Genomic DNA, 14177 nt, shown 5'->3' on the forward strand with positions numbered 1-14177 from the left:
ACCAGTGACGTATTCCCTATCATACCAGGTTGTGCATGTAAGTATTGTGTCGAAGATATATATCGACATCCACTTCACCTTGAATTTAAAAACAATCCAGGCAAGTTCAAGGTAAACTCTATATAGCTATGCCCCACGCTCGACTGTGATGGTAGGAACGTTAACTTAATGTCTGGTGCATTTGGCTCCTAAATGAACCCCTTTCAGAGAAAGAATACATATAGTATATTGTATATGTGGTCACATGTGGTTATAGCAGTATAATACAAAAACTTTAACGTAACTATGCACACATATTCTCAACGCTACACTGCTTTTCCAAAGATGACTCTAGAACTGACAGTGACTGATGAGTGTGAACTGTCTAGAGAGAGTTGAAAAGGTTGTTTGACCCTGCCTCAAGGTAAACTAGGCTCCGTTGGTTTCTAAACAAAACAAAACAAAACAAAACAAAACAAAACCGTGCGAGCGGAAACGAAGCAAATAAACGAAGAAATCCACAACTTGCACCTTTCATTTCCAGAATGGAACAGTATAGCGGGTAGCTTTGTCTATTTTCTTAAGAACATGCACACGCATACACTTTCTGGTATGTAAGAACTTTGCGGACAGACAGACAGGCAACTGTCATCAGGACTTGGAAAGAGAATGAAGAAAATTGATTGAAGACTTGATGAAACCTCGTAATCTAATGGGAGTCCGGCAGCGTCGTTACAAGGCAGACGAAAGACTCCTGTTAATCTTATCTCATCCAGGCGTAACTAGAATACGGCGGCAACCCGGCGGTGAAAGATGCTAACAAATGAATTACGTGCCTTTGTGGTAAAAAGGGGCTCGCTCTCATGCCAGACGCGCTGCTTGTGCATCTCAGGCAACGGCCTGCGATCTATCCTTCTCGTTAGCCATGGCCAGCCGTCAGCCAATCACCTACCCCCTTGGAGGGAAAGGTCACAGCCAATCACGTCTTAGCTTACCCTTGAGCGGTTACGTGATTGGCTGGCAACTTTCCTTACAACAACAGGGAGGGGAGTGTCCAAATAAAGCAGGAGAAGGGTGGATGGCAGACCGGTACGCCGGGGCGATTGATTTAGATACTCTAGCGTAGGGCCTGACACGGGAGAATGGCAAAGAAAGATACTGAAATTGGCGTATGACCAGGAATGGAAAAGGGCATTAACTGTAAATGTACATCAGATCATTGTGAAAGTAAAACATATCAAAGACGTTTCTAGCTCTTTAAAAATGTCAGCATGGAAACCTTAAAACATACTAGAGTTAGATACAACATTCTTCCGGGGGAGTTAATATAACGATGCCTCTAGATCTCAGCCCGTTCCAATTACGCGATGACGTCTTGACCAAGCAATGCATTTACAAGCTAGAGGTGACAGGGCAATGGGCAGCGCACACAGAGTGCTATTTTATTCAACTGTGGGCGTTATGTTCGAGCCAATGGTCCATTTTACATTCCCTTGGTCCGCTGTAATATCAAGGGTGCATGGTAAAAGCACTTTGGACGCCGACAAGCACATTTGAGTGCAATTTCGTTTGGGCAATGAAACCTGGCTTTTAGAGATCCTACCCGTAAAACGTATATACATCTTAGAAATGAACGGTGGGGCTGTGTCGTTCTGGCAGCACTTGTAATTTGTCTGGTCCACATTTCTCTGGCACAAATGAGCACGCAGTAAAGAACGCTAACATAAATCACATGCAATGCAGCTGTCTGTACAGTTCAAATTTTCCAAGTAGTCTATGACTTGCACATAAAATGCTGTGCATGATACCATCTGTAGAACTGTACCACCATGTTTTCTCCGGGAATCAGCATTCACCATATTTGTGAGACGCACGGTCAATCTAAGACTTAAACTCCATTGCTACATTCCTTATATTTCAAGTTATCCACCCCTTCATAAAACGACAAAAGAGAGAGTGGGAATCTATCATATACCTGTGCTGATAAAGATATGCCAAGCATTCACGCGTCACTGTTGTATATTTGGTGCGAGTAACAGTCTGTACGCTGTAAAAGCTTTTAGGAGTCGCCACGTTATTAGACCTGTCTGCAATGTCCGTAATCTCCTGCGCGTGAGGGCCATGTGACCCTCGCGCGATAGTTTGGTAAAAAAAAATGTAGCTATTATTTCTGTCGGTACATGGAAGTTTGCAATTTCAGTTCAATTCCTTCTAGAATTATGATCCAAGGAAAACCGATTTTTGGAACGTCACTGGTATAATATGTCATATATATATTCTGACCAACCCCATCAATAGGGGCTGTACTAATCGCCTCCATGGAGCTCCATAGAGGTGATTAGTACAGCCCCTTCTCCACCCCATTTCGACAGGTGACATCTGACGTCAGGAGCGGGCCGAAGGATCCGTGTAGTCTGTACTGCCAGAGTAGGTTAAGAGAAAGTTTATAAGCTCTGGTGTAAATGACCTGGTCCACATCATGTGTCAAATTGAATGTGTTCTCATTTCCGTTTTGTTCTACGTACAGGAATAGAAGAAATGATCAAGAGCTCGACAGGGCTCGGCGGATGCTCATCATACCGAAGGACAACATCATTTTCTGCGGGGGGAGAATGCGACCTGGTCCGAGCATGGTGCTCCTTGACGAACGCTCCCGTGACTTGCCGCGGAGGGACTCCAACCTGTATGTACACCAGCATTTTCGGTTTGAAGAAATGGGGTATTGAAACACGACAAAACACGACTTGTAACTTTACGTGCGGTTTTGGGTACTTTCCCGTTTGCTGTCCATTATTGAGAAATGTTATTATGAGCCACTGTGACAAAGTTTCCAACTAACTTGGTTGGTCGTTTCATCAGGCAGTGATATCAACAACGCTGCCAAGCGACTTTCACATGTCAGGCAGTATGTTGTGGACGCTGTCATAAGGATTCATACAAATTTAACATAAGAAATCGTATGGCCTTATATACACATTAGGTCCTTGTATGAATAGTAAACTTCTTAGCACCTAGTCCAGGAGCTTTTCTTTATAAAAGACGGAGGAAATATCAGTTTTTGTTTTGACATATAGATCCCTGATGGACGGACAGATCCAGTCCCAACAGTTCGCAGATACTGGGTACTGTAAAGTAGCAGATGAGGTAAGAGATCGAGCCAAATACTGCGTTAGGGTTGGAGATTTCCATATATTTTCCATCGTAATGTTTTATTGAATCAAAGAAAATTGATTTGCGCAGCAATATTGATGTTGCTTGTCACCAGGTCTTGATACCTGGACACTTGTATCGAAATATACCTTGTTTTTCTAGTTACATTTCCAAACCGATGTCCCACCCGGTAGTTTGTTTCACACTTCAAGCTCATGCCTCCCCCCTCGCCTAACTTCTGAGGCCATTTTGAGCCCGTGCTCTGTTGGGAATGGCCTAAATTGAAATATTGCTGTTAGCAATATATGTTGCTACCAAGATAGAGTTGTACAATAGACTGTTTGAGATGTACTATTGCTGCTGTAGCTGTGTGAAATGCTGATCATGTTTTGTCTCTGATAATATTTTCTCCCAGGCGACAGGCAACACGCAGTGGCAGAGAGTTCGGATCAAGAAGACGTGCTACACCGGCGTGGTGCAGATCAGCGACCGGGAGATTGTTCTCGAGTTAAAAGAGGTAATCAAACCTTACATTAAACACTGTGGTGTTGTGTCGCGTATTGTTTTTTGTGTCGTAGCCATCCAATTTATGTAGATAGCAAACCGTTAGTTTCAGCTTGAAAAGTTTCAAAATTTCTTTCCATCCACAGCCGTCTATTGCTTTTACGATTATTGGTGCTTAATAGATAATAAAGAATGTCCCCCTCCCAGCCCATGTACATGTAGGGTTTTTCTTCCCCACAGCTCTTGTAGGTAATTAGGATGTATACTACGAAACCGTTGACACTGGGTTATGACGATGATTGTGTTTTGTTGATGCAGATGAGAGACTTGAGCAACAGCCACGATCATCTGGTGAGGTTCGTAGGAGTGTGCAGGGAACACTTCGATAACCCCACCATGATCCTGACGGAATACTGTCCCAAAGGCAGCCTTATGGTAAGGACTAAACTCGCAACATTACTGTTCATAAACTATGTGAGGACTGAACCACGTTGCCAGAGGAAACCATACCGCAAGCTGAAGTAGGATCAGATTCCAATTTCAAAAACAGTGAAAAGGGAACTAAAAAATTAGAACACTTGCTGTACGAAGTATACGAGTATCTAGTAAAATTGCACAGTATTCAGTATTGACAACCCTGTCGGAGAAGTTGATAAATGTTATATATATGTTATTGATTTTGAGTTATGTGATTAACATTAACTGTTCCTGCTAATGGTTGATGATTTAATGTACTTCCCAGCCCACCTGAGACGAATGATTCAACATAATGTTAAACCATTTGCATGTTCTACCAGTCCTCCGAAAATTTTGGCTGATTTTTGTTTTCACAGGATGTCCTGCAGGACGAAAGAGTGAAGCTAGACTGGGTATTCCAGTGTAACCTCATGAACGACATCATCAAAGTACGCACACGTTCTTCACACATCAGAACTTTGCTAACTTAATAACTCTTACAAGTCTAAATGTGCCGGCAGCAATCCTACGTGTAGATCTAGTTTCTCCAGTTTCCATTAGAGCATCTTTTCCGGCTTCTTGAACACGTAGCGTTCCATCCCCTAGCCTTGTGAAAGTGGAGTGTGATGTTGCGTTAGTGCACCCCTAATGGGTAGACCAGTAATCTGCGAATATGACTACCATCATGGCAGCCTGCACCAAAGTTACTACATCAGCAACTTTGAGCACTGGTGGCACTGTACACCACTTTCACAACTGTCGCTACCCTTTCCCATCACGCCTCCTGAGGCCAATTTTCTCCAGATCCTTGATTTATATTGTCGTTCTTCCCTAAGTAGTCACCAGCTATCCACTTTATCATTTTGCCATCATTTTGTTGCCATTCTTTTAAAAAAGCAGAATAATGACAGAAATGTTTTGCACTTGTTTCTTCCCCCAGGGCATGCGCCACATTCACAGCAGCAAGATGCGTTCCCATGGTAACCTGACGTCATCAAACTGCCTGGTTGACGCCCGGTTTGCGGTAAAGATCGGCGACTTCGGGCTGCCGTCGTTCAGGGTTTCCCTGGGAGAAGGGATAGACTCTTCCGAGCCGTGCGAAGGCGAGATGACTCATGCCTTTTACGAAAGTGAGCTACTTCGTCGTTATTCACGTTGAATATTCTACGTATACAATAGGATTTAACCAGGATTTAACAGCACAACAGGGAAATAGGACTGAGAGTTTGCCCTGATGAAGACCACAGAGTGGTCATTAAAAAGTCGGCACAGTATATCTATATCGGTATAGCCAGTATAACCGTCCTTCGGCGTAACACATCAGATTCGAATATCTTAATATTAGTGTAGTAGTATAGTATATAGCTGTAAACTAATAAAACTCTGTTGAGCGGACTTGATGACACTATTTACTTCACGGAAACCCCGTGCTTCAGGTGTAAGCTTCAGACATATAACTTTTGCACGCAATACAGTAGAACCCAAAATACTTGGCGAGAAAAGTAGGAGTTTCTGCGAGGCCACCTTGCCATACTACTAGATACGAAAACAGTTGAGTTCGACTTCTTTACCTTTTCTTCCACCTGTATTCTACTCCAGAGAAATTATGGTGTGCTCCAGAGCTGCTGCGACAAGAGAACCCGCCGAAGGAGGGGACACAGAAAGGAGACATCTACAGCTTCGGCATCATCATGCAGGAGATCATGCTGCGTGAGGGGCCTTTCTTCGTGAAAGAAGACGACTCGATGATGGCAAAATGTATGCTCGTATGTTTGTTTGCATGAACATTTGCATATTACATGTATCCACAGCAGATTTAGCTAATGATTTCAGGAAGTAATTGAGGTAAAATGGTACATTTATACAGAGCCAACACGTCGGCATAGAGCTAAAACATTGATTATTATGCACAGTTAAAAGATGGACCCAATACAGAAAACATTATGTTTTATGTACCTTTGTCTAATGTTAGCTACCAACACAGATGTAATTTCCTTTTAATCCCCGTATCTCATATATCTCCCCAATGTCTCTTTAGAGAATATTGGTCACGATGGCAGTCATGCCTACTGCCTATGCCACAAGCTCGCCCTAGCTATAGGCCACCAAACACCAAAAGGAATCGTGTATATCAAGACCTTATGTTGTCATTGCCATGTTCACCCGCATTGCAGCCAAAGTAGAGCATGTCATGTTGAAGAAGTCGGACTCCAGAGGAAGACTGTTCCGCCCGACGCTGCCGACGCTGGACGACATGGAGGATATAGAGCTGGAGGATGACATCCAGCCCGCCGTCAACTCGAACGCCAACGCCACCATCCCGGACCTGAGCCAGAACTCATCAAACTCACCCGCAAAAGACAAGGTGCTGAATCGTTCATGTACTGTAAAATAACACTAAAGTAAGGCAAAGATAAAAATATAGTTTTAGAGTTTGTTTTCACCAATTACTCATTTCTACAGCAACACATATATGACCAATCATAGGCTAACCACGCACAGAATGAAGTAATCGATCTCGTCTTGCCTTGAATCAACCGCTAAGTGTTTACAGCTGTGAAAATGATGACAATACAGATGAAATATGTTCATGTACATTGATCTGATCAAACAATAGTTTTTATAGGTCTATTACCACCCTTTCATGTCAGGCCCACCGCCTGTGTTTATCAAGCATTGACTCTGGCGTACCGGCCCGCGATCAGTCTTTCTAGCTGCGTTGGTGACTGGTCAGTCGTCGACCAATCACGTTCTCCTCCTGATCTTAGAGGGGCCCCTGGGGAAACTACGAGCCAATCGCGTCACCTCTTGACCGTAGGCAGCGACGCTATTGGCTGATGACGACGGACCATAACGCTAACGCAGAGAAAAGTACAGTTCGCAGACCGGTACATCAGAGCGACTGGCCTAGCATGAGATGACGTGTGTGGCCATCAACTGTTTTACTGTTTTACAGTATACAAACACATTTCATCTGTATCATCTGCATCACCACTCATCTGTATGTTTTTTCGTCCCGATTGCCTCACACCACACAGGGTCCACATTCTCATTCCAAGGGCTCCGACACGGTACCGCTCGTTCCCCGTGATAAGGTTCGCCTGAATTCCGTCTGCAGTAACTGCAGTAGCCCTTAGCTAGTCCTCCCTAACATCGCATCCACTGTACACGATGTGTGTGTGTTTGCTCACACTAACACTAACACTAGATTTCTCTAACCAGCATAGACACCCTTGTGTGCTTCATAACATAGTAGTTTTAACTGTCCGTAACAGTACAAAACTTCATTTGCTTCAAAGAGCTTCCTGTTTCTTCAAGAGGTGAAACGCTTGGTGATGGGTTGGGCAGCTCAACGTGAGCTCATACCAAAATTTAAGTGTTATGAGACTGTATTTAAAAGGGTGTTAAGGTGTGACTGGGATACTAAGAAGGTGCCTCGATGTTAAGACCGTATTTTCATGTCTTACTTCAGATGAAGGACAGAAGAAAAGAGATGATGAGCAGGTTCCTGGAGGAGGTTCAGCGCCTGATGTCGGAGTGTTGGCAGGAGGACCCCATCCAGAGACCCGACTTCAACCATTTGTTCAGCCACGTGCGCAAGTTTCTTGGCAGGTAAAGCATTTCGCCAGTGCAACAACCTACTGGGTGGAGTGTTCGCTTTGCATTCGGGGGTGAGACCAAAGACTTCTGAAATGGTACATACATTCTCTGTTTATCACATAACACTAAAGACAAGGAGTAAGGTAGTTGTAGCACACACCACGTCTACCAGTGGACTACCCCCCCCCCCCAGTTGTACACGTAGTACTTGCACAACTGTGCAACCAATGGCTACAGAAACGAAGATCGAAAACCTGACTATACTGAAAACATGTGGGAAGCTTTGCCTTAACTGAATTAGTTCGCTAGAATTAGACTGTTTGCCTGTAGCGTTAGATAAAGTTGAAAAAGCTTTACCAGAAAAGTGTTGAATATAATGAAAACAAGCTAGCCTTCTGGCAAATGCCACAGATATTAAATATAAGGAAATTAGACTATGACATTCTTTTAGAATCTAAATGTAAAAAGGCGAGCTGAGATAAGCATCATATTCAGCACACAGTATAGCGGCTAGGTTCACATTGACATCCCCTTTTACTCAACTCTGCTCAGGGACAAGACACTTGTGGACAACTTGCTGGGCAGAATGCAGAAGATTGTGAGTAACCTGGAGACCATCGTGGACAAACGGACGGAGGAGTTGCGAAAGGAGAAGGAGAAATCAGACATGCTACTCTACAGGATGCTGCCGAGGTGAGCCGTGAACAATACTATGTATGATGTGGTTCTAGGTCGATTTTCTTCATCGACAAAACCTCATTCCTCCCTTCTGCAAGTATATATCAATTTGTAACCTGGATGTGCAGTTCATTTTCTATTGTCAATCGTCAACAGTCAATAAATTGTTCTTTAACCAACAAGAGTATTTAACTATTTTGCAATCATGCAGTTCTATCGCGGATCAGTTGAAGTCTGCCCAGAAGGTCCAGGCAGAGAGGTTTGAATGTGTCACCATCTACTTCAGCGACATCGTCGGTTTTACCGCCTTGGTCCACAAGATGAAGCCCATGGAGGTAACAGACACAGAATTATATATATCGTTACTTGTTATTGTTTGAAGGGTCAAGCTCAGTGATCTTGGTATTGTTATAAGGGGCAACATTCCTTCGAACGGTGCCCGTCATATTATTTGTTTCTGTTCTGAACAGTTTTTAGCTCACTGTCTGCACTGAATAGCTGTCAAGGTCACTCTTTCGCGTTTCCTAGTTTACGTACACACAAAATTCCAAAGTCTTTTCACCCTTCACAATAAATTCTCAATAGACGAATATGTGATGCCGCTATTAGTTACTGAGACTGATAAGCTAATTGGAGATTGCGCATTGCGGTCTAAGGCCAAATTTGAGGGTCCTGACATGTATACAAAAAATTACCATGAGCTCAACACCTCACACTATAGACCACAATTCACTAGAACTGCACATGCGCACTTGGAACTGAAAACTGGCTTCTAAGGTCACATGCTGAATAATTTGCCCCTGATATATCACCTATGTATTTTTTTCTCCAGGTGGTCACTTTACTAGATGACTTGTACAAAATGTTCGACCAAATCATCGACGACTTCGACGTCTACAAGGTGGAGACTATCGGGGACGCCTACATGCTCGTGTCGGGCCTGCCGCGGAAAAACGGCAGCGAGCACGTCAAGGAGATCTCCCGGTCTGCCCTGGGGATTCTCCGCGGAGTCGCCGGGTTCAAGATTCGGGGCAGACCGGAGGAGGTGCTGAAAATCCGCATTGGCATTCACTCGGGTGAGTTTACCAAAAGACGCGCGTTTAAGCAGCAAAATCACTACGGTTTTTGCCAATGCAAATTTATTGATTGCTATGCAGCATGGTAGCAAAGGATTTCAATATCATGAAACTGAGGGGGATGTATTAGCTAACACAAGTGGAAAATGTTAACTATAGAGTGTTTGCACTCACGTGACTATGACGTACGTGCTGCCCGCCATGTTGGATGGTTAGATCTGGAAGCTGCTAGCTACACCTGAAAGTGTATAAATGATTGCAGTTACATAATAATGACATAAGTACACAGTCAACAAATATTTCATATGTATGAATAGGCGTAGCACCCTATAGAAAAAAAAGTTTATGAAGAGAGTGTGCAAATGTATCATGTATAAAATTATTCCGGCGGGTATTGAGAAACGTAACACATGTCTCCACATCCCCTCAGGTGAGTGTGCGGCAGGAGTGGTGGGTGAGACGATGCCGAGGTACTGTCTGTTCGGAGACACTGTCAACATAGCCTCCAGGATGGAGTCGACAGGCGAAGGTGGGACGTGCATGGCTTTTTTGTAACGGCATTGCTCAATGCATAGCCAAATGACCACTTCTAGGCATTGAGCTAGATGTTACGACAGACGACTGACTATGCAAAAGATAGTGGTGAATGTTTATTTTGAAACTTTGAGGATTGTATTTGGAAGAAAGCAGGGAGTTCCATAATTTTTTCAGTCCGGGGAAAGAAACTGTTTCTGTAGAAAGACTTTGAAGCAGGAATTTGAACGGTGTATCAATGTGAACTGTCAAAATATATCATTGTGCAGTTACGAACATCCTTCGTCTTACAGACCGTTTCAAACTTGTTAAAACAGAAGTGAATTTGCAGTGATTTAAAAGTTGTCTACAGACAGTTGACACCACTGTTTACTTCAAACGTAAAACAAATAACATCGTTGCAGTGAACATTACTCAGTCACAGCCATAGCTTTTTTTAATTTTGTTCTACATTGTAACATATATATCATCCGCTTATAAATTCGTTTAGTTGAATCAGATATCATTTATTCTATGTATGGGTGATAGGAGTTTTTGGATGATTTATTTTTGTTTTGTAACAAACGCGTTGATAGGTCTTTCGAATATTATGAGTCCTGTACAATCTCGAAAATGCAGCTGAAATTTTCTGCGTATATCTTTACTCTGCAGCTATGAAGATCCATGTGTCTGAGGACTCTTACAATCTGCTCCAACCTGGAGACTTCAAGCTGGAATACAGAGATCTGACCACTGTTAAGGTAAGCACTGCTTCACATTTGCCAACGTTATACGTATGGAGCGAAACAGGAGTTTCTTTAAATAAAAAAGATTCTTTTTACACAAATAAGAGGTTTATTCAGCCGACGTTTCCGTGACCGTATGTCCACTTCCTCGGGGCAATGATTATTATTATTGTACTTTGATTTATGATTTTCGAATTCCTTTGCTACGTTTAATTATTATTATTTTATTTTATTTTATGGTACATCATTTTCTTGTACCGTGCTTCCATGGGCTCCCTGGGAAATCAGCCTCAATGGCTGAAGGGACTTCCCATTTGTTTGTAAGATTAATAAATAAATAAATAGATGAATAAATTCTGCCTGGTTCACATTGCCCTTGTCACTGAAACGTTGGCTGAACAAACCTCTTGGTTGCGTAAAAAGCGTCTCTTTAGTTAGTGACTTACCAAACTGATGAAACTATTCACGGAGGTGACGTTTCTTTGTGATCATGTTTGTCTACATAATTAGTCTCTATTTCGTTCCCCCTGGTGCATTGTACATGACTTGTGTAAGTATGACAGTCTACGCTATGTGTTCGCATTGTGACAACACAGATATGGAGAAATAATCAGCAAACTGATGGGCTTTCGTCATCAATTTTGATACAACCTCTCCAAAGATCTCAAATAACTATATGGGAGATTCAATGTTAACTCTATTTTTCTGAGGACTACAAGACATAGTTTTTTTGCTACATTTTATACCAGCTCTGAACCCACATATACACATTCATACTGAGCCAATTTTGGCGTACATACAAAGTCATTCATTACATACGCACATGCACACGTACACATACACGGGCACACAAACACACTCACTGTTATACACAGACACAATCAATATTGTATTGGGTGCCTACCGCTAGCCAGGTTACCAAACCTATAATAGCTCCCGAGTCCTACATACTCTAGATCTCCGCAAATAAAGGAGAACAAGGTCAGAGGTCAGGAAGAGGGCAGCCATGTTTTTTTTTAACTGTGGGAGCTGGAAGGATCTAAATTGGTAAAATTTTCATTTCAAACTATCCATCCAGTTTCCCTTCTGTAACACAATGATAGATGACTCTTATAGAGTTGTACTGGACTGTCATTTTATTTGCCAAATGTTTTTTTAACTTGAAAAAACCCCACTTGTTTTTCAACTTGGTAAGTGGGGAGGGGGCCACTGCTTCCGACCTCCGGTTCCTCTGCGTCTCTCGAGACTATGTGCAATATGCTTTTAATACTAGTTAGTTAGCATTCTGTGTACTTGATAACTGTTATTGCTGTGTTTTGTAACTTTTTAGCGCCGGGTCAGCGGCAGCTGTAATAGTGTAACTGTACTATTTTATTACTATATGCATTTGTACTCCCAGAGACATGTTTGTACATGTATATGACTGAGTATATGACTGAGTAGAAGTACTTGCATACTACCAAGAGTAAGGATAGCTTGTTAACCGGCTGATTTTAGACTGGCTAATCTGAACCCCTTGTACCATTGATATCATATAGTCTGTAACCTGTGTCAGTATGTGTTATCCAACTTACACCAGACCAGTGGCAGGTTTTGATCCTGGGACTAGTAGCTACAGGGGTAGAAGGGGAGGTGTGAGTAGGAGAGATAAGCTCTGTAGAATCAAACCCAGAGTTAGCCAGAGGAGTTGGGAAAGACCGCTGTTTAAGAGAGATAGGGTATTGTCCAATGTACCTGTTGACTGTAATTCTAAAACCAACAGTATTCGTGAAAATGGTAGAGCACTCCCTTCACTCATGTTGACTAATGTAAGGTCTCTTAGGAACAAAAAGCATGAACTGGAAGCCACAATTGAGAATCACTCTGTTCAAATTGCATGTGTAACTGAAACCTGGTCCACCCCAGATATCCCAGATGATGTAATGTCTATAGGTGGTTTCAAACTGTTTAGACGGGATCGGTTGCACCAGAAAGGTGGGGGGATTGCGGTATACTTACCTGTGGACATTCATGCCCGCAGACTGCACGATTTGGAAGACAGGAATCTGGAAGTGATCTGGCTTCAACTTCGGCCAGAATGGCTTCCCAGGACCATCCCAGTGATCATGCTTGGCTTGGTCTATCACCCTCCGTGCAAGAACAACAAACAGGGTGTAGACGAGATGATAACTCACCTGGTAACCACAGTGGACAGTATTCACAACCACCAGCCCCAAGCTGGAATCCTGATCTGTGGAGACCTGAATGGACTACCACTGCGACGACTCCAGGCAGCTCATCCCACTCTGAGACAAGTAGTCAAACAACCTACAAGAGGCAGTGCGATCCTGGATGTTGTGATCACAAACATTTCCCAACATTACTGTACACCACGGGTAATCCCACCAGTAGGCAGTAGTGATCACTCTTGTGTCGTGCTTCAGCCAGAAAAACCCTTGCAGCTGCAAAGCAAACACACAGTCAAATGCCTCCACAGAGTGGTGACCAACACAAGGAAAGTTGACTTCGCTCTAGCCTTGGCGAGGACTGAGTGGACGGCAGTGACCGATGCTCCGTCTGTCGAGAGGAAGGTTTCAACCTTTTACTCCATCATCTCAGCCCTCATTGATAGGCACTTTCCTGTCAGGGTGAAAACTGTGACCAAAAAACAACAAACCCTGGATGACTGACAGAGTCAGACGAGCAATCGTCCAGCGGCAAACTGAATTCCAGAGACATGGTAAATCCCCCACGTGGAGACGCCTTAGGAACAAGGTGAAAACTGTCATACGACAAGCAAAGAACTGGCATTATCGCAACTGTATCCAGCAACTGAGGCACGAAAATCCTCGTAAATGGTGGGCGTGCATCAATAAGGAGCTGGGGAGAACGTGTGAGAGACCCAGGCCTAACACAACAGGCACACAATCAGCAGCAGAGGTGGCAGAAAACACCAACACCCACTTCTCTAAGTCCTGGTGCCAAGGTGAGCAACTCTCCTTGTTCCCACTCCCTCGTGGAGCCACTTGTGTGGATCTGTGTTCTATTGGAGAGGTGAAAGCCTTGCTGAAGTCCATCAACCCCAGGAAGGCTAGTGGTCCAGATGATCTCCCCAGCTGGATCCTTAAAGAGCATGCTGAAGATCTGGCACCCATCATAACTCACCTCTTCAACGAGTCGTATGAGTCGGGTACAGTACCGCTCATCTGGAAATCAGCTAACGTCGCACCAGTTCCGAAGTCAGCTGAGGCAACAGAAGTCTGCGATATGAGGCCCATCTCTCTCCTACCCGTGCTGGCCAAACTGATGGAGCGTTGTATCCTGAAGAGACTCCTCCCCTCCCTACGCGCCGTCATAAAAGATCAGTATGCGTACATGAGGGGCTCTTCGACAACAATTGCTCTTGTGCGCATGGTACAAACCTGGCTAACAGCGTTGGATTCTAAGAAACCAACCCTCGTCAGAGCTCTGTTCGCCGATATGTCGAAAGCCTTCG

The 14177-nt window shown here is 43.6% G+C and overlaps 1 protein-coding gene across 6 annotated transcripts in view; it reads left to right on the plus strand.

The window, feature by feature from the left end:
• Window positions 1–14177, plus strand: part of LOC109465960 (atrial natriuretic peptide receptor 2-like) — a 76410-nt gene that overhangs the window by 58796 nt on the left and 3437 nt on the right. For 5 of the 6 annotated variants that reach the window (XM_019763453.1, XM_019763455.1, XM_019763456.1 and 2 more), the window contains exons 10-24: window positions 2507–2662; window positions 3054–3123; window positions 3545–3646; window positions 3952–4068; window positions 4467–4538; window positions 5030–5219; window positions 5689–5847; window positions 6264–6454; window positions 7128–7184; window positions 7562–7701; window positions 8242–8382; window positions 8579–8702; window positions 9200–9443; window positions 9874–9972; window positions 10629–10717. In XM_019763453.1, the coding sequence (XP_019619012.1) occupies window positions 2507–2662; window positions 3054–3123; window positions 3545–3646; window positions 3952–4068; window positions 4467–4538; window positions 5030–5219; window positions 5689–5847; window positions 6264–6454; window positions 7128–7184; window positions 7562–7701; window positions 8242–8382; window positions 8579–8702; window positions 9200–9443; window positions 9874–9972; window positions 10629–10717 (1951 nt within the window). The remainder of the gene's footprint in view (window positions 1–2506; window positions 2663–3053; window positions 3124–3544; window positions 3647–3951; window positions 4069–4466; window positions 4539–5029; window positions 5220–5688; window positions 5848–6263; window positions 6455–7127; window positions 7185–7561; window positions 7702–8241; window positions 8383–8578; window positions 8703–9199; window positions 9444–9873; window positions 9973–10628; window positions 10718–14177) is intronic. The other variant, XM_019763454.1, reaches the window with a different exon arrangement.

Source organism: Branchiostoma belcheri, unplaced genomic scaffold (assembly GCF_001625305.1).
Source record: "Branchiostoma belcheri isolate BF01 breed outbred unplaced genomic scaffold, Haploidv18h27 scaffold16, whole genome shotgun sequence".
NCBI lineage: Eukaryota > Metazoa > Chordata > Leptocardii > Amphioxiformes > Branchiostomatidae > Branchiostoma > Branchiostoma belcheri.